Source organism: Meleagris gallopavo, chromosome 7 (assembly GCF_905368555.1).
Source record: "Meleagris gallopavo chromosome 7, MGAL_WU_HG_1.1, whole genome shotgun sequence".
In the NCBI taxonomy this organism is placed as follows: domain Eukaryota; kingdom Metazoa; phylum Chordata; class Aves; order Galliformes; family Phasianidae; genus Meleagris; species Meleagris gallopavo.
Window position 1 is genome coordinate 4,334,212 of NC_139410.1, and position 20,980 is coordinate 4,355,191.

Genomic DNA, 20,980 nt, shown 5'->3' on the forward strand with positions numbered 1-20,980 from the left:
CAATGCTGTTAGAAGCATCACTATTTGATACACTTCATAAATAAAGATCAAAGGTGGTTTTATTTGTTTCTTATTCTGATTACATTTTATTTTATTTTATTATATAAACCAGAGATAGGAGGGAATATTGGGATCTTTCTGTGAAAATCTGTACTGGTTTGGAAGTCATGGCATCTCATGGAATTAGTGGGTGATCACTTGATCTCTTGAATTCTTTGCTACCACATGAAAAAAACACACATATGTGGCTTTTGATGGCTAGCAGATTATTGTGACCAACATACTGTATACTGTACAAGCAAACCTCAAGCTCACTGTGTTTGCTGAGAAAAGCAGATTGTTTCCATTTTTAAGCCATCTCATGCAAAACTCACGTACTATCTGATGGTACAAGTGTTGCAATACAATATACAGTCATTATTTCTATTTGCAATTAGAAACTAAACTGCCAGGAGTCACCTGTAAGTGATTTTCCCTCAAACACGTTTTCTGGAAGAACTATTTAATCCTGTCTTATAAAGGCCATTTAAAGACGCAGATGTTTGAATGATAATTTTGATAATTGTTTCAAAAGTATAAATGTTTTACAATTACTTGAAAAGGATGAAGTCTGTGGCTGGTTGTCCTCTAGGATCTGTACTGTGTATTGATGATTGAGGCGCTTTTATTCGCTTCAGAGGGCTTTGGACAAAGTCTTTGTTATCTTCAGCTGTAACCCTGCCATAATTACTGTAGAAAGTATTAGAAGCATTTCTAAGATTCACGGAGTGTACGGTTGCCTCCAAATTTGTGTGTCACCTGGGACAGTTACTTCTGTAAACACAGCTAGGGACTTTTTTCTAAGAAAGGTCAGGTGAGCTAAGTTCCTGCTTAACCTAGTGTTTTGTACCCCTGACATAATGGCAGCTCAGAGATGCACACCGACCTACAGTCTATCTCATAATCTAACTCAGTGGGATCAGATGTCTCCTAACTATTTAGATGAGGAAATGTTTTGGGTTTTTTGAAGGTAGCTGTGTAATTCCGTGAAGACACTTTTCAGCCTCTCAGGCAGCAGTCTCATTAATGACAGAATGCTTACAAGCATGTGGTGCTGCTGGAAAATTTTGATGGCCATTCTACAACTATCTCATTTTCCTTAGAAACAGTACTGACTGAGGTGTAACTCCGTGTGTTACCGTGCTGCAGGCGTACTGTAGAATTGAAATTTTTTAAAAAAGATAATTGACTTTGTTTAAATGATTTTTCCTGCAGTTTTAGATTTTTTTTTTTTTTCCAATTTTCCCTTCTCTGTAATCTGTCCTGTAATATTCTTTACTAAAGCTACTTAACTACATTTTAGAGATGAGAAAGGTGATAAAAATAAGAAGGCCGACCCCTAAATATATGCTGGCAAGAAATGAATTTGAAGTGTCTGGAATCTAAATAAATGCACTATAATGTTTTAGTTAAAAACTACAATAATTATGTTCTTTTCCTGGCCATAGCATTTTCTTCTGGGGATCTACCTGGGCCACAAAAGATGCAGAGGCATCTTTTGTAATCTGTGCATTTCTAGATAAGAAAATGTTGTTGTTTGACTATAACTAAATTTTTTTTTGCCTGCAGAGGCAGGTCTCCTTATCTCTACCTATCTGATAAGTACTAATCTGCTTCCTTTCACTTACTCTGGAGTGTTAAAAAACTTTGTTCTCATTGCTCACCCCAGGCATGACTTATCAGCTAATCCAAAAGCTTCGGGTTTACTGTCTAGAATCTGCTCCAGGTAGGTCTGAAATATAGACACTAAAGCTAGGTAGATGCAGGCTCTCATTGTGTCATACATTCTGTTTAGGCACTAACGCGGTATTCTACAAAATTCGGTTACAAGAGCTAAAGTAGTTTGGTGTTTGTGTGAACTGAGCAGCTGTATAGAGATTGATCTGAGCAAAATTCAACCAGTAACAATTGCTAAGAAACTCAGCGTGATCACTTGGAGGGAGATTCTCTGGTCACTCAACAGTGATTTGCCCAGCTGATCCGTGACGACTGAACAATAGCTGTCAGAACCTATCCTGTCTTCGGCCAGGGTGTTAGTCACTGGAAGTGGAGTGGGAGTTGGGTTCTGGAGGAATTAGGAGCATTCTCAGCAGGAAAGGTATGTCTGTTTTATTTCTCGAAGCCAAAATACAATTCATTTGAAATATTTTCTTACCCACGGTATCCAAAAAAACCTGTATCCTGTTCATTCTCAACAAGACTCCAAAAGAGTGATCAATCACACATGGCCCTGCCTGATTAGATCTGCAGTAAAATGACTGAGTGTTGCAACATTTGGACTGACATACTGCCATGTACTGCCTTTGAACTAAGAGGAGAACGAAAGTGCAAACGGTTGGTGCTTTGAACATTGAACCATTTCATGTCTGTGCTCATCAAAAATGCAGAGTGTTAATGGATGTTGTTAATGCCTGAAAGCTGCTGATTTGTCTGAAGGAGAGGATCTACGTGCTCCTGTTTCCTCTAAAGCATTCTAATGATGAAGAGTAACATGCAGAGACACGGATTTATGCAAATCTTACTTCAAAGAAGTCGTGTGTGCTAACTTCATGAAGCAGACTACCCTTCTGCAATCACGTGTGCTGTATGAATAGTTGATTCTACTGCAGATTTCAGTGGGTTTTACAGAACCCAGGCCCACAAGAAAATAGGTTTTTCCATGGTGCCTTGTTCATGCTTGGGATTCAGCCATCTATCCCTAGCAAGAAGTGATTCTGCACTAATGAAGACCCCAGGGCCTGGCAAAGAAAACTGCAATTTACATCCATTGGACAGATTCTGTTTCCTGGCAGGAATTGATTCAAAGTGGTGTGAATCGTAGTTTTTCCTTGTCCACTTTTTGGGTTTTTGTTAGAGCAGCTGACTCTACTTGCTGGTGGTTGAAGAAGGGCTAGTTCCAAATACAGACAAGGCCTGAGGTGAGGTACCAGGTCTACAGGAAAAGAGGTGCAGAACACATTTCCTTAAACTTTTACTGTCTGATTGACAGAGCTGCATTGGCGGTGGCTTTGGAGGGAGCCTCTGGCCCTACATTTCTTGGTAGAATTAAAAATGCTGCAATACAGGCTGGCAGCAAAAGGTTGGGAGGGAGGGGTGGGCCAGGATATATTTCTTTTCTAAAATGGGGAAAAATTAAGGGGAAAAAAGTCCTCTTTTATTCTTTTAATACAGTTCCCAGCAGGAAGATCAGGATAGGAGGCTCCCGCTTGCTCCAGATTAAAGGAACCCGCAGTTTCCGGGTGAAGAAGGGGGGTTCCCTTTCCAGCATTCGCCGGGCCGGCAGCCTAAAGAGCACCAAGTTATCACGGCAGGACTCAGAGTCTGAGAATGAGGAGCTGCAGCTGTCCCACAGCAGGGACACTGTCACTGATATAGGTAACTTAGATGAGTGGGTGGAAAGGGAGGGGATGAGTAGGCAGGTCCTAAACTCTTGACGTGATTGCAGCAGAGCTAGAAACAACAGACCCCCACCCCAACAGGCTAGGAAAAACCTAGAGTCCTTTTCATGGACTGCCGGAAGTAGGGCCTGGGTAGAATATGGTTCAAATCCTGCCGCCGAAGGCTTGGCTGCAGGGTCACCTCCATGTGCAGACTGTCCATTCAGAGCTCCGTGTTACAGCATGAACTCTTGGAATGCTGGTGTCTGCCAGCTGAATGCATGCTGTCTTTAGGGGAGCACATGCACATGTGTATATGCACATACACACCCCCCTAAATCATATGATATAAAGAATAAGGTCATATGCACATATGATATTTTATTGTCTATATTAACAGATAGGATATATATATATATATGTTTGAACATGTGCTTCATATTTATGTAGTACATGATATCATAAGCATGCCATATGGCATGTAGTATATATATATATACCTATATGTAGAACATAACATGTGCGTGCTACATACTATATTTCTACATATTGGCATATACATATACTTTACAGTTTACAGTTGCCTTCCTTAGTTTTCATAAAGATGAATCTCAGTATATGCATGTTATGGAAACCAAATACGCATCCTGTCAGAAGAAATCTCCATCACAGTTGAACTTAAGGGACTCTCTCTATTAGAGTTGTTAACGAAAGGCTAAGGTTTGGATCCATTTAGAGTGGAAACGGCATCCCAAGCTGAATAGTCATTTTTATGTTGATCAGAGGATGTTTTATTAAGGAAACATGGAGAGTATGGAGAGTAGCATTGCCTGTTCTGTAGTCTTTGGAAAATCAGAGTTCATTTAAAGAGGAGAAAGAAAGGATTAAGTAGAGTTCATCTCCAGTCATCCCTTAACAGTACTGTTAGTATTATAGAAAACCCACAGGTAATGAAATGGCTGCAGGAAACACAGGGATCAGTGCTGTTCCCACATAAATCTCTCCTTTGCCTGAATTCTCTAGAACTAGTATGCTAGAATCAGGATTTTTTTCCCCTTTCATCCCCGTAATGTTAGCAGTTTCCATGGGCATTTAGCAGTTACGTGGCCCACTGGTGCTTCCAGTTGGATGCCACTTCTGGTTGGATTTTTTTTTTTTTTGATGTTTTTAATCACAGAGCCCAGTCAATGCAGATCACTAAACCAACCATTTATAGCATCTGAATGGTGTGAAGAAGTTCTTCCTGATGTTTTTTTTTTTTATTTCCTTCTCCCTTTGCGCTAAAGAAAATATGTGGGGAGGGAGCAGTTTGCTACTGACAAAGATGGCCTGTGAGACGTTGACGTCTGAATTGTAATTGTCAAACCACCATGATACCAACACTGGGGAGGGGTGTCCAAATGCAGTTTTTCAGTGTGGCATATTCAGTGTACTGTGGTCTGTTTCCACAAGGCTTGCCTGGCTTACAAGTGCTGTCCCTAGGCTTTAAGCATATAGGAAGCAATAAAAACAACCACCTTTGGATATTTTTCTTTTGAAGAAGGGAGCCCGTGGAGCGCGAGCGAACCTAGCATTGAGCCAGAGGTGCTGAGCAGCACAGGCACAGAGGAGAACTATCATCGGAACATGTCATGGCTGCATGTAAGTATGGGTCATTGACCATGTTTTCCAAGCTCAGTCCTCAGTCCCTGGACTACCTTACTTCTCTGTCACTTCTCTGTTGCTGGTAGTGGTTACATGTCAACTGGAAAATCCACTGTACTAAGCTGAGTATGTAGACGTGGAAGTGTGTACTGAGTGATGAATTAATAGAGTATAAAGTCATCTCTCTACCTAGCAGCTTAGGATAAAACATGATGCCTTTACTCAGTGTGGGAGGATGTGTGGACTGTTAAACACGAAGCATGAAATGAAGGGAAGTTGAGCTATTTTTCTCACTTGGTTCGATTATCCTGCTTAGGAGAAAGGACGATTTAAAAAATCACCTGTTCAAGTTAATGCCACACATGTACCAGTATCACTTAAGAACTTTCTCATTTTTGTTTGTTGGAAAGAAAGTGTGGGTGGGTGTTTTAGTTAAAACTGCAGCGAAGCAAAAACCTGCTTTCCTTGGCAGTCATGCAAACCACTCAAAAGGATCATTGGTTTCAGTTTCTTCTCTGCATGCACCAACATTTCCTTTACGGCAGCCCTATACAATGTCCTCACTGTGTGTAACTACAAGTTACAGTGCACCCAGGGCTCAGTAGAGGCTATACAGTGCTGATCAGATTCATCATTCATGCATTCATACAGCACTAGTGACTTGAGTTATCCCTGATTGACCCCAAAATAAAGCAGTACCAGAACAAGTAAGCAAAGACAACAATCCCAAATATGCTGCTGAGATTTGTCTTAAATTAAGCTCCTGACCTTTCAAAAGCCTAAATATTTGAGAGTGGAGAGTAATGTGCCTGCCTTACCTGAGAGAGTGGGCAGACCGCAGCTGCAGAGGTATTAAATGCATGGAAAGTGTGGGGTAGCCTCCTTCTGGTAGTTCTAGGTATTTCCACATTAGGTTGTACGATGAAGAGAGAGGTTTATAAAGGCCAATTATGATGTACAGTGTGAACAGCTTGCAGATGCCCCAGTGTTTCCCCTGAAATACTACAAACTGTCTGGTGTTGTCTGTGACTTGAAGACCTATGTACAAACTGCTGCTGGACTGAACTCTCTTCCTCCAGGAATGAATCCTCTGAGGTACAACCAGAGAGCAGTCACTGAATTGCAGAGGAAGGTTGCTTTTAATTGATTAGTTTGGAGTCTACAGCAAAGTTGCTATAGTGTGTTGCTACAGCAAAGCAGGGCTTAGTAGAGCAAAATGCCCGGATATTTACTCTGTTTCTTAGATTGATTTTGCAGCTCTCTGCTGCCATATGGCATCACCACTAGAAATAGTAGCTGAGCCAGCTAATATAAAGTTAGGCTGGATTGGGCCTACCCAAGCACAGCAAGGCAAGTATACCTACCACATAACCACTGGCAGAGCTAATTACTACTTGAGAGTATATTGAGACATTTCATTTCCCTTTCCTTGAAGGAAACTAACTCCTGAACCTAGTGGGTTTGCAGCTTTGATGGTGATTGAGTAGTTAACTGTTTCCAGTCTAAGTCTTCCTCTCAGACTGGTGATAGAATAGCTTTTCTGTGACCTGAGAGTTCACTGTTTTCCTCAACCATGATCTTGCCACCAGCCAAACATATGCATCTACAGCAGCTCTCTTCCTTTGTCTGCTTTGTTAACGCCAACGTTTATTTAGCTGTGCCTAGCCAGTTCATAAACTACTTGCAGGTGTGTCAGCACAGGTAGGCTTACCTTTTCAAAAAGCTATGTTGAGCATCTTGCCTTGCCAGCTAGGCTGTGAATATCAGCTTGCCGTCCCCATCGCTGGCTGCATATGCTATGCAGCATGACTCTATAGATAACTATCCAATTTTATTCCTTTCAAGGTTATGATCCTCTTATGCAATCAGCAAAGTTTCATATGTACTCACATTGACTACTGTCACCCACACTGCTACCTCCATCATAGCCGGTCCTGCGCTCGCCTTGTCCGTGCCATCAAACTCCTCTATGGAGACACAGTGGACTCTCTTCGAGAAAACAGCACATTGAACAGTGTGGCAAGAGGCAAAAAGCAAAAAGAAGTGAGTAAATGGAAAATCTATTATATTTTTATGTTTTTTCTTTTGTTTTGTTCTCTGGGCAAGGCATAATCTTCAAGGACTGCATAATGTATTCAAATAATGTTCTTTCATGAGAAAAGGAACACAGCACTTTCCTAAACATAGTCCTTCTGCAAAAAGTTATGAAGTCATTTAGCATTATGGAAGGAATGTAAACTGTATTGTTCAGGAAGAATCTTGGCTGCTGATAAGGATGTTAAAATGCCTATAGCCTGACCTTAAATGTACTGTTCTTTTATGAGATCTGTTTATCAGCCCCTGGAGTCTCATTCCTTTTTTTCCTGTTCCTTCTTGTCTGTTAATAAGAATCATTCTTGGAATTCTGGTAAAACCTTGCAAGATTTCCTTTAGATCTGAGATTTCTGCTCTTTTCCAATAATTGTATTCACTGGTCTTTAATATTACAGTCTCTTTAGTGAGATGCTTTTAATGATCATCTCTGCAAGACAGTCACAAAAGCTTGTGCCTTTTTAGGCATATGCGCAGTGCCTTTAACTTCACTGAAAGTACATGTGTTGGTTCAGCAAAATACCCACAGAGCTACCGAATGAATAAAGTAAATATCTGGTAAATACCTATATAGCCTCGACCACAAAAGACAGACATTCTTCTGAATATTTGTAATGGCAGAAATCATCCTGCTACTTAGCAGTAACAGCGAAAGTGAAAGTGTTCATGAAACTCTCATCAAGATTTGAGTTGGGTAGAGCGGCTCTCATCTGCATAAGTGGAAATGAAAGGCTATAAGAATAATTTTGAAAGTTTCTTTATCAACTGGTGGATTGTGTGTTTCCTGTCAAGTTAGAAGGGTATTTTTATGGAACAAAGCACAGGGAAGATTACATGAGGTAATGATTCTGCTTTCCTGGAAAGAATAACTCCCATATGTTTCCTCTGGCATAGAAAAGCAGTGTATAAATTAGATATTAAGAAATAGAGGCAGTCGTTTCCTCCACGGAAAGCAGGCGTGAGATGAGCTGGCAGTGTTCATGAAAAGTAGCAAAAGAACACTGCGCAATGCTGTATATTGTTTCATCTCCAACTGCAAAGCAGTATGACACAAATTTAATCATGGGGCTTGTGAGCCCCCTGAAAAATGAGAGATCCTGTTTTAATCAGCAGGCTACCAGCTTGAGGAAAAAAATCTGTGGAAACAGCATTCTGGGAAAGTTCTTGATATTGTGAACAAAGAGCATGAACAGGCCTTGTCACTGTCATTGGCATTGGCAATCTGCTAGAGACAACAATCAGGCAGGCACGAGCTGAAGTCTTAAAATGAGTTGTCACATGTTTTCTGCAGAAAGTAAATGTAGCTGAGAGAGGAATAAGTGTTGTACACAGCAAACGTTTCAGTTGGGAATTTTTGGGAAAGCTGTGGCTTTTGTACCACTTCTGTGTTTAAAATACTGTTCACCTAAAATACACGTGTCACCTATGAAGATTACACAAGGAACATTCACAGTCCTCATTCGGTTTATTGTCATCTTCAAGCTTTTATTGAGAAAAGCAGTGTTAAAAAGAGAACAAAATGGGATGTCATCTCACTGATACTAGGCCTGTTGCTAGCACAGGAAAGGGCTTGGTGCTGCCCCTCTGGTACTGGGCAGCTTCTAGTGTATGGAAATTCGTATGTGATCTCTCTTTCCAAACTTCAGGAAATCAAAATGAGAACACTTTCTTATTTTTTCTTCTTTCTTTTTCAGTGCTCAGACAAGTCATGCCTCAGAACTCCCTCTCTAAAAAAGAGAGTGATTGATATCAACTTGGAAGGAAAGAAGGACTCTGGAATGTTAAAATACATTAGGCACCAGGTACTGAATAGGCTAGGCCATACACTGGTTGGGGAGGTTGCTACACAGATGTTGGGTCAAGCTGCAACAAGAAAGAAAATGTGTACGGATCATGAAGCCCGTGTGGTGGAAAGAACTGTTGTTCTTGAGTGTGGATTAGTTCAGACTTGCATATTTTTATCAGATCAATAATGCTAAATTTAAGCTTTTTAGGGGAACTCTTGGCAAAGAATCCTTTGAAGATGTAGGTCCATTAAATGTTAATCAAAATCCATGGCTTCCCATAGTGATAAATGCATCAAGACTGGGGACACAAAAAATAAAACAGAAGAAAAAAACAAGAATACATTTAGATGTAACCTGTCAGTGTACAGGAAGTTTCCTTTGTTCTTTCTTGTTCAGTATTCTTGAAGAAGCAATGAACAATTCTTGGTTGTCTATGAAATTTTCATGGATTGACATCAGTGTTTGTGCACCATCTTGGAAGAGTTGTCCTTTCCTCTTGCCCTCTTTATCCATGTTTTGTGACCTAAGTGACTAGCAGCAGACTCAGAACTGCTGGTTTAGTGTAGGTTGAAAGGTAATGTTCTTCTGTGAAACATTATCTGGAATGACAGAAACTAAAAGCTATCAGGCAGATAAAGTGCTGTCCAAAACTAGGGTAATTTTTAAAAATGCAAGGCCTTGTTCACTGAAGACAGATGGCACAGCTCAGCTGTAGGTCATGACACTTTTATTTTTAAATATTTTTACAGGTTATGAGCCTTTCCCCTGCACCTTTGTCACTGCTAATCAAGGCAGCTCCTGTCCTCACTGAGGAAATGTATGGGGACATCCATCCTGCAGCTTGGGAGCTCCTGCTCAGTGTGGATGAGCACATGGCTGGAGCAGCAGGTAAGGGAACAAAACCAGTATTTAGCCAGACAACTAAACTCACGGCAGGTTACAAGGCCTTGCAAGACAGCTCTCTAGTGGAGGAGGTCTTCATGACATCAAGGGTTTCGTTAGGGCTATTTGGTTTTCACAGACCTTCCTGTGCTTTTGTTCTCTATACAAAGGAGGTGGTCAGAAGGTCCAGGCAGACAATCTGCACAGCCCTGTTTACGGCCAACAAGCAGAGAAAAACAGAACTGGTAATTTGTGTTTAGCAGGATTTCTATGCAGAGGAAATACAGCAATATAATCAATCCAGAGTTTGCTCAAGTATGTTGCTTTTGTTTTTCTTTCATTAGGCTGTTTCTATCTTGACCAGAGACCAGGCAAGGTCAACTCTTTACAAGGATAGATAACGGCAGGACAAGGGGAAGTGGTTTTTAGTTGAAGGAGGGAAGATTTAGGTTGGATATCAAGGGGAACTTCTTCATGGGGAGAGTGGTGAGATGCTGGAACAGGCTGCCCGGAGAGGCTGTGGATGCCCCGTCCCTGCAGGTGTTCAAGGCCAGGTTGGATGGGGCCCTGAGCAACGTGGTCTGGTATTAAATGGGGAGGTTGGTGGTCCTGCATGCAGCATGCATGTTGGAGCTTGACGATCCTTGAAGTCCCTTCCAATCTGGGCCATTCTATGATTCTATGATTCTGTGTTTCAAGGTTAACCCAGCACAGTTCTTTTCAGTGCCTCAGGTGCCCACCAAGCCACTCTCTCACTCCTCAGCAAGGGGAGAAAGTAAGAGGGGAAAAATCAAGGTCAAAATAAGGACAGAGAGAGATTGCTAACCTGTCACAAGCAAACAGACTTAACTTGGGTAAAATTACTTTACTTCATTGATAATTAATAACATAGTATAGTGACTACCAAGAAGAAAATAAAACCACCTTCTCTATCACCACCTTCCTTCCAAGCTCAACTTCACTCATGACTTTTCTACATTCTGCTACTCTCTGAACAGTGCAGGGGGAAGAGGAATGGAGCTGTACTAAGTTCAAAATCCTTTGCTGCTCCTTCCTTTTCACCCTTTTCCCATATTTCTGCATTGGGTCCCTTCTGTGGCAATAGTCTTTCATGAACTATTCTAGCATGGGCCCTTCCCACGGGCTGCAGTTCAAGAACTGCTCCAGAATGGGTCTATATAATAGGCTGAGTTCTTTTAGGAATGGACTGCTCCAGCACAGCTCCCCCATGGGCTGCAGTTCCTGCCAGAATACCTGTTCCAGCATGGGCTCCTCTCCACAGGCCGCAGATCTTTGTAGGATGCTGCTTTTGTGTGGGCTCCCCATGGGCTGCAGTTTCCTTTAGCATGTATCCATCTGCTGCAGTGTGGGGTTCTCCATGAGCTGCAATGTGTATATTGCTCTGATGTGGTACACCATGGGCTGCAGGAGGACAGCATGTGCCACTACTGTCTTCTCCATGGGTTGCAGGGCATCTTCTCCAGTACCTGGAACATCTCCTCCCTTCCTTCTTCACTGACCTTGGTGTCTGCAGGCTTGTTTTTCTCACTCATTTCTCTTGCAGATGCTGCACAGGATTTTTTACCCTTTCTTAAACGCATGTGCACAGAGGCATGACCAGCTCATTGGTTCAGCTTTAGCCAGCAGCTATAGTCCCGATCTTTGAGCTATCTAGAAATGTCCAGCATGGGGGGTGGCCCTGGTCTCTCTTCTCACAGAGGCCATCTTGTAGCCCCCCTGCTACAGACACTATGAAAACCCAGTGCACTGGACCAAATGTGCAAACAGGAAGAGTGGAGCAAAATAAAGAAAAAAAGCAAGCTGCCTGAGGCTGCACTTCTTTCCCCCCACTTCAGACTGCTTTTTAGGAAAATAATTTGACTACTGATTTTTCTTTATCAGAACCCTACTAAGACTCCTCTTTCTGAGGAGTGCTATTTGCCTGCCCCTCCAGTGCAGCCTGTTAGATGCATCTTCCTCTTCTTCCTCTTCCTCGAGGGAGGATTGAAATCCACCTGAGAGACTGTAGTAGCTGCTTAGTATGGAGTGATTTCAGCCCTGGCATGATTTACATTCTATCAAGGTCAAACGTGAACCTTCCCAATGTTGCTATCCGCAAGCTGGATAAAAGGAAATCCTGTGTTGGTGTACAACAGCACCATCTACTGGCTCCTTTCCAGGCTGAATCTCTTATTTGGGGTTTTGGAAACCTTTCATTGTGAACTCTCGGTTTCAAATCAGTCCTGCTAAGACTTGATGTAGTTAAAACACCAAAGAGTAGAAAGGTTCTCTCTGCTGGTGAAGCAGGAGGGACTGTACAGATCTGAAGCAGGATGTTGTAGCAGAACTGGAAGCCTCTGCAGTGCAAGGCAGTACCTAAGAAGTCAAAGATCAGCCTTGTTTTCTGCATGTGTTCAGATTGCCTTCTGTCAGTACAGCTCTCATGCCTGGCACCTTCTAAGTAAGTGTTGAGGTGAACACGATGGTAATTGTTCTTTTTCTACTGTGGAAGAATTACTCCCAAAGAGAAATAATCTCCAGTGATCTTTGCTCAGCTACTGGTCAAAGAAGCCGTGAGTACTCGCACACACCAACCAGCCACAGCAGCACTGTTCTCTTGCTTCCTGCTCAGTGCCCCTTGGATATACACCTAAATTAATTGGCCTCCATAGGGCTGGAGGCTGGAGTTGTTCTGTTTATATTCAGATATGCTCTAATGAAACAACAGTGGGTCACCTCAACTTCTATTCTGTTGTCTTCCATTGTGACCTTGCTGTTTGTCTCCCAGTTCTTAGCAGCACTGTTTTCTCTTGTAGGCAGATTGTAACCACTGCAGTTATGTTAGAACCATTCTTTTTGTTTCTATCCCATGGAAACTGACTTGTGGGTCTTCTACTGAGCCACTTGCTCCTGCTCTGAGGGAAAGGCTGAGTTGTTAAACAAGCCTTTACCAATCATCACAGGAAGCAATCAGAAGTGAAACTTTAGAAAGCCAAGCTGAGTTAGTCTTGTTATTTCAAGAGATGCTTCTTATTTTATATCAGTTGTGACTGAGTGTTAGTAAGAAGGGCAGAGCTGTGTTTTGTTTTAAAAGTAGGTTTGACAGAATTTCTTACATGCATAATGCTGTGTGGCTCCAAAGGATAGAATCATAGACATTTTTGTTTCATGGTCCAGTACAAGTTTTGCTAAGCTTAGTAAACTGCTGATCTCAATTTTGGAATCAGAGTTTCTTTCTGGTTAGGGTTTGTACAGCTGCATTTTTTCCTGCCAAGTAAACACATTAATAAGGGAAACAGAAGATCAGATGTTCTCTCTCTGCAGCTGCCATGTTCCTGCTATGTGCTGTGAAAGTGCCAGAGGCTGTTTCTGACATGCTGATGTCCGAATTTCACCACCCGGAGACAGTGCAAAGACTGAATGCCATTCTCAAATTTCACACGCTCTGGAGGTTTCGGTATCAAGTCTGGCCTAGGATGGAAGAAGGAGCTCAACAGATTTTTAAGGTAGATAGAATACGTGAAACACAATGTTACCGTTTGTGGCTTGTCTTGTAGGATAGATGTGTTATGACATGCTAACATGAAATTGCCTCAAAATCTGTTTAGGAAAAAATGGTCATCTCATTCATACTTAGGTATAGGTGGTGTTGGAACTCCTGTATAAAATGGGAAGAGTATACTGGGGAACACATAATGAGGTCAAGAAAAACAGATAAAAAAAGAGATCTTTCAATGTGGTCTTACTTTATAGTGAGGTACCCTTTAATTAGCACTTAGCACTACAGGCATTAATATTTGTGTGCTGTAACAAACTTTGTGGTTTTGTTTAGATCCCTCCTCCAAGTATAAACTTCACTTTGCCTTCTCCTGTTCTGGGGATGCCCTCTGTGCCAATGTTTGATCCTCCCTGGGTCCCTCAGTGCAGTGGGAGCGTGCAAGATCCCATCAATGAAGACCAGTCGGTAAGCAAAGATGTCATGAGAGCGAGCATTATAGTTTCTCAGTAAGGGCCTGGGCGAAACTGAAGCCTGAAGGTGCAGACTCAACTCTTAGGTTTTCTTGTTGTCCTTAGCTGGAGAAGATCTAGTGAATACATTGTCCATGTAGGGCACAGAATATTCTATGTGGACATAAGATTTTTCTGTCTGTTTGATCAAGGAGACGCTGTGCTGTACATCATATGCCCACAAGAGACAGTAACTCAGATCTTAGGAGCACAGTTGCTATCTCTCCAAAGGATAAGTTCACTCAAACTGTTTTCCAGTCTTCTGTCCTGTTTTGTGTGGTGTCACGGAAGAGGCTTATTATAGATGTAGCTCCTGGTGCATCTGTTCAGCTAGTACAAGTTTGATTTGTATTTAGAAACTGAGTTGCTGAATATCATTAAGGACCCTGGTGGAACACACAGAATATGTGTATCATAACTAACAGTGTCGAGTTATGTCTCTTCTCTCTTCTTCCTAACAGAAGTCATTTTCAGCCAGAGCAGTGTCTCGTTCCCATCAGCGAGCAGAGCACATCCTGAAGAACCTGCAGCAGGAGGAAGAGAAGAAGCGCTTGGGTCGGGAAGCCAGTCTCATCACTGCTATCCCCATCACTCAGGAGGCCTGCTATGAGCCAACGTGCACACCAAGCTCAGAGCAGGAAGAAGAAGGTGTGCCACAGGGCCAGAAACTGCCTTCCAGGAAACTGAGAGCACCTGCTACCAACATACAGCATAGCTTAGGGATGTGATGTCCAAGAAAAACCCGTTGTTAGTAGTAGCAAAGTCCCTGCTTTGGTATGGTCACCACTTTAGAGACTGGACAAGTACTAGCACTGAATCATTTTAATATCTCTAGAAAGGTGGTGAACAACCACTGGATCTAGATACGTCTTGGAGACGTGTGCAGAATTTGCAGTTCTCAGTAAAACTAAGAACCTAGAACTAAGAACTTCTGAAGAACTAAGAAACTAGGAACAAAGATGGGTAATAGGATGTACATAAAGAGAGGAATATAGACACCTCAGTTAAAATATGACTCACCAAGTCACCGCGCACTTACGGATCAGTGCTTAGCTGCTTCCCAAAGCATGAGTAAAGTACTTACCTGATCTTCATAAGTCTTAAGTTGTTCTGAGTGTTACCTGACTTGAATTTTCAGTGTTCCAGTTTGGTTGCAAGTGCTCTCCTTTTCAAAGGTCCCTGAAGTCTGTCAGCTGGATTTGGACTGACATTTCCCATTCTCTTTGTCAGTAGAAGAAGTTGCCAACCTGGCCTCCCGCCGTCTCTCTGTGAGTCCTTCCTGCACCTCCAGTACATCTCATAGGAACTACTCTTTCCGTCGTGGCTCTGTCTGGTCAGTGCGGTCAGCAGTCAGTGCAGAAGGTAGGTTGAATTCACTGTGGTGTATCCTTTCCTAGAATTTCATTTACTGGAAACCTGTTAATCAATAAAACTGATAGCATTATGTTTTGCTGAATGTATTCCCGGGCTTGAACCAATTTATAATAAGCGAATTAAAATTCTTGGTCAGAAAGTTGACTGGAGACTCAATTTTTCTTGGAGATAGTAGTAAGCTTGTTGTGCATGCACAGTGATCAGATAGCCTGCCATTTTGTTCTGTTTATACAGCACCTAACACAAACATCTATCTAACCTGCCTGTATAATGTCACAGCTCGTTCACAAACACTCACCTTCTGATCTTCTTTGTACTCCAGATGAAGAACATACTACAGAGCATACTCCAAACCATCACGTGCCACAACCACCTCAAGCTGTGTTTCCAGCATGCATCTGTGCAGCAGTACTCCCCATTGTCCATTTGATGGAAGATGGGGAAGTCCGGGAGGATGGAGTAGCTGGTACTGACCTAGATTACATTTCAAGTCTTTCTTGATTAGGAGTGGCAGAACCTGCCAGTAATTACAATGTTTACGTATGTTAGGTGCCATAATAGAGTGAAAGAAGTAATACAACCTTGTATTTGCTCACAGTTCATTTTTCGTAGAAGTAGTATTTGCTATATATTGTCATGAGTGCATATATTTGTTACAAACCTTGTGAGTAACCAGTTCTCACAAAGTATTCACTAATGGATGAGCAACATTTTTTTTTTTTCATTTGTTGTTAGATCTTGAAGGTTTGTTGATATTTTGGGGGGCCCTAAAAAGACCCCAGTTCTATGAAAATGTTGAGAAGCTGGAAGGAATCTAGTGAGATGAGATACCAGAACAGAGAGAGCTCTAAAACGTGTTTTGTGAGAACCAACTATGAAGCTGAGCTTGTTTTGTGTGACAAAAAGGAAACAAACAGCTAGAGGAATGCTGCTATATAAGCTGCAACTTGGGAAGTTCAAGATGCAAATTAGAAAATAAATTCTCTACTAGGGGCATAGTGCAGTCTCATTGGAATCTCCATTCATCTCCATCCACAGCAGGCTTTGTCTTGTCTAGACAAAGCCACAGTTGACATAATGTAATGCTGGTGACAGTCCTGCTCCAAGCAGGGCTTTAACTAGAGACCTCCAGAGGTCTAAGCATTATTTCTTTGATCCTATGACAAATAGAAAAACAATTATACACAACTCTAATATTTGCTTTATGGTCTGTGATTTATTTGTAAAGTAATAATAGATCCTTCTATATTTCTTTCTCTTAAATGTTTAGAGATGGTGGACTTCTGTCCTTCCTTTCTTGTCACTCATAATGTTAACTGATTGCAAACATAACTTTATGACATTTGCTTTTTTTTAGTTTTGAGTGGGTATAGTCAGTCACTGAATTAGTGTGTTTTGTGATCAAGAAATGAGTACTGAAAACAAAACAATGAGTAATTCTCTCATGTTGTTCATCTTCACAAGGTTACAATTAATTACACTTTGGGGAGTTGATAATCAGCACGATCCCCTGCTGACCATCTAATGTTGTCCATTAATACCACGTAAAGTCACTCCATGAATCACCATGAAGTGCGGTTTCCATGTACAAACAAAATAATTTTTTTAGTTGGCTTGTTTGCTCATCTGGAGTTGTGAATCCAAACAGTTATTTCCCTGATCACAGTGGTGAAGTGCTACCTGTCCTGTCACCAGAACCTAGGGAAGGTTCAAGTGTTAGACTTGTCATTATTGCTTGAAATGACTGCAGTGGTGAGCCGGAGTCCTTGTACCTCAAAGTAACTCCTGTGTATTTCTGTACAAAAATGATAAATGTAGTAGGTTAGGAACATTTGCGTTTAAGTGCACCATTTCAAGGCTTTTCCAAGGGAGAGAGTTCTGACTATGTTTTCTTTTTTCATAGTGAGTGCTGTTGCTCAGCAGGTCCTGTGGAACTGCTTAATTGAAGATCCCTCTACAGTTCTGCGCCATTTCCTTGAGAAGCTGACAATAAGCAACCGGCAGGTAAGCATCTTCTCTCTCCAGCAGACTTATGTATTGTTTAGAGCAGGGGTGCACAGCTGCAAGCAGAATCCCTCTGTGGGCAGTGACTGGAGAAGTAGATTTGCTGCTCAAAATCTTCATTTGGCTTCAGTTTCTGGTCATTGATGTAAATGGGACACGGCTCATTTACTACCACTAAGGATGTGGCTTGTTCTAAGTTAGCCTTGAACAGATGCTTAATGAAGCACAACCCTTTCTATCAAAGATATTACCTCCACCCATGCCACCCTGTTCCGTTTTCTCTCAAATGTGGAAGTGGCATTGTCTCTCAGTCTGCCTGTCCTTGGCAGACTGTGAAACTCCCTTATTGCTTTCTTCCCACCTTAAGCTTCTTAAGAAAGGAAAGTTAGATTCGTCCCCCATCTCCTATCTAGCAACCACAACTGCTGAGTTGAGCTGTGCTGGATTTCACAACATCTCTGTAAAATTTAACTAGGTAACCATTTGTCGTAATAAGCAATAGTTAGTATAATCACAGGGAGAAGAGTGCAGAATCAGGATAATACAGTCAGGATAAGTGACAGTAATGTCCTTTCTCTGATGGAAAAGGCAGACATTGGCCTTGGTGCTGTGCCTTGGGTCTTATTTTGGGAAATATAAGAGCAGTCACAAGCAGAGAGTTCTATTTCATGCACCAACAGACAGAGCTGAGCAAAGGGATAAAAAAAAAAATGGAAGTGAACAAAGCTAGGGAAGACAAAAGGCAGAAATCCATTTTCTATTTTGTGATGGAAAGAAAAAGCATTTGCTCTTTTTCCAGGATGAACTAATGTATATGTTAAGGAAGCTTTTGTTGAATATTGGGGACTTTCCTGCGCAGACATCTCATATCCTCTTTAATTACTTGGTAAGTAGCTTGGGGGTCGACTGTGCAGCCCATAATCTTACCTCTGTCTGTATGTGTCTTAGGAAGTTAATGCCACAATCTGCAAGGAGATAAATGGTCTGTAACTATTCGTTTATAGGTCATATCTGCTTCTGGCTCTAGATGCAAATTACTTATACCAGCCTTTCATTCCTTAAAGGGAGAGGAGAAGGAATCTTTAGCTTTTTATTAACTCCGTACACTCCCTGTCCTGAATTTCTGAGTTGAGTCAGTAATGATGAATTTTAGACAAACAGGAGGCAGAAATAATTTATTATTTTACTTAATTTTCATTCAGAAAGTGCTTTGGTTGTGAATGGTCTCATTGGAATAAATTATAAGCTTCTTTCGTAGTCATAGAAAATGCATTTGTTGGAGTTCTTTTGATTAAGTGCTGAAAAAACAGACAAGATATATACAACTCTAGGAGCCTTCCAGTGTTTGTCTGGTGTTTGTGTGGCACATAGAAGCAGAAGGTACATGGAGTCTTATAATGGACAAGTTCTCCATTTTCCTCATTCAGAATGGCTTTTAAGACTGGGTCGCAATTGCACTTTTTCCCCCCACTCCTCATCCTCTACAGGAAAAGAAAGAATAGTAGAAGCAAATTGTTCTGTATTATGTATAAACTTTCAGGATACAATTTTAATTTAGAGTTTGTCCTCTGAGTGAGGAGAGACAGAAGAACCATGTTCTTGTTCTGTGTTTATGGAATGCCCTACACAGTTAGAGTGTATATTATCTGATCCTCCTCTTACTCATTACTTGCAGGTAGGACTGATCATGTATTTTGTACGCACTCCATGTGAATGGGGCATGGATGCCATTTCTGCCACGCTAACCTTCCTCTGGGAAGTGGTGGGTTATGTTGAAGGGCTTTTTTTCAAAGATCTCAAACAGACTATGAAGAAGGAACAATGTGAAGTGAAACTGCTGGTGACTGCCTCAATGCCAGGTATAAAAAATGAGTCTTTAAGCTTCTTTCACTTCCAAGTTCACATGTTCCTACCAAAAAATAGGTCTGCCAGTGCTGCATTAGACCTGCTCTGAATGGCTGCGTAAGTCACTTTTGCTTGAGCTCAGGATTCAGTCAGTAAGTTCTACCTCTTATTCCTCAAGATTCAGAAGGCTACTTTAAGAGCTCTGAAAGAAACAAACGAAATGAATAAGAACAGTCTTTTTGACTCAGAACTTTATGCCAATTGAGCTGTGAAAAGCTGGCAGGATGATTATTGTAAAATGTAACCTCTCATTTAAGTCTTGTGAAAGCCCCAGAAGAGTGTGTGGTGAGCTTAGGACCTCATGAGTGAGGCAAGAAATTTCTTGGTGAAAAACACATTCAACATTTCAGGCCTATTCCTTTCCCAGAGTTGTCGCTGCTAAAGTTGCCAGCTCCCTGTTTTAGGAACAGAACAATTTCTCATTAACTGTAGAATTGTGAGCCTATGCTATCACCACATAACCCGTTCCAAGCAGGACTGGCATTGTCTGTCTGCCCAGGAATTAATTTAAACTGTTACTTTTCCTACATGGCAGTCTTTTGAAATGGAGTTCATTAAAGAGACCAGGGAGAATGCAACTGCGTTTTCCTTTTTCAGGCACAAAGACCCTTGTTGTGCATGGACAGAATGAGTGTGACATACCAACTCAGTTACCAGTCCATGAAGATACACAGTTTGAGGCTCTTCTGAAGGTGAGTTTTTTTGAACTGAATGGACTGTTTAATGTTTTTTTTACTTGCCATACCTGGATGCCAGCAATACATTCTGCCTGAGCTTCCTGATTTAGTGTCACATTTGCTGTGACAAACATTTCTGTGTCCATATGAGGAAATCTTGGTAGCATGAGTTCAGAATCCTATCTTAAAGGGTAATAGAAGTGTGCTGACATCACAGCCAGCCAAAACCCCACAAATGCAAATAGGTTTGAATACATTGCAGCTTGTTATCCCTTGGCTAAATACAGAAGTAATTGAAGTGACTTTTATTTTATCAACACTGAAGAGAATGATTAGGATCAGAAAGAGTAGAAATGATGATTTGGTAGCCATTATGATATGTTAGGATTTAGGAGATGTGAGGTCAGTTCGCTTTTATGCCAATTATTTCCAGGCTTAACTTAACCAAACTATATAAGAAAAAGACCTGTAGAAACCTCTGATTTGTCCAACTACATTAAGTTTTAATGGGAATCATGCACCTCAGTGCTTTAAAGGGTCTGAACTGTAGTGTCTCTGTACATCCCCTATCTCTAAAACTTGATAAAAAAAAAGTAGCATGTAAATAGAAGCTACAATGCCCGTATGGGTAATATGACCAGACAAATACATGCAGTATGAGGACCTCAAAATAAATAACGTCAATATTCAGGACTGTGATATCAGTTTACCTTGATTGTTGTCAACATACCAATGTACTTTATGGATAAAACAAGAATGAAGAATTTATGTGAAAGGAGTCACAGAGCCTATAAGGTTGACAGACATTCAGATCTGTGCCTGTATACATTATTAACAGGATATTCTCCTTTTAGATATTGAGGTGTTTGTACAAGGCAGCTAACAAGTAACAAAAAGTTTCTCTTCTTTTCAGGAGTGTCTGGAATTTTTTAACATACCTGAAACACAGTCTTCTCATTACTTTTTAATGGATAAGCGATGGAATCTTATTCATTACAATAAGGTAAGGCAAAGGTCAAGTACAGATAACTTAGCTATCTCATCCCTTATAAACATCAGGGTTATCTGAAGGGGAACAAGGAACCATAAGCAGAATTGTGTCCTGCAGGCACCACATCTCTGGTATTCAGTTATGTGTTGTAAAAGATTGGAGTCTGACAGAAGAATGAAGTGGCAGAAGTGGAGTCCCTTG

General features: G+C 41.3%; 1 protein-coding gene across 1 annotated transcript in view; it reads left to right on the forward strand.

Moving 5' to 3' along the window:
* Positions 1–20,980, forward strand: part of UNC80 (unc-80 subunit of NALCN channel complex) — a 119,896-nt gene that overhangs the window by 57,264 nt on the left and 41,652 nt on the right. Inside the window, exons 27-41 of the mRNA XM_085228180.1 lie at positions 3,211–3,414; positions 4,957–5,057; positions 6,906–7,103; positions 8,846–8,953; positions 9,688–9,826; positions 13,145–13,326; positions 13,653–13,784; positions 14,290–14,476; positions 15,059–15,190; positions 15,525–15,668; positions 17,106–17,206; positions 18,006–18,092; positions 18,882–19,065; positions 19,709–19,803; positions 20,702–20,791. Coding sequence (XP_085084306.1) covers positions 3,211–3,414; positions 4,957–5,057; positions 6,906–7,103; positions 8,846–8,953; positions 9,688–9,826; positions 13,145–13,326; positions 13,653–13,784; positions 14,290–14,476; positions 15,059–15,190; positions 15,525–15,668; positions 17,106–17,206; positions 18,006–18,092; positions 18,882–19,065; positions 19,709–19,803; positions 20,702–20,791 — 2,084 coding nt within the window. The remainder of the gene's footprint in view (positions 1–3,210; positions 3,415–4,956; positions 5,058–6,905; positions 7,104–8,845; positions 8,954–9,687; positions 9,827–13,144; positions 13,327–13,652; positions 13,785–14,289; positions 14,477–15,058; positions 15,191–15,524; positions 15,669–17,105; positions 17,207–18,005; positions 18,093–18,881; positions 19,066–19,708; positions 19,804–20,701; positions 20,792–20,980) is intronic.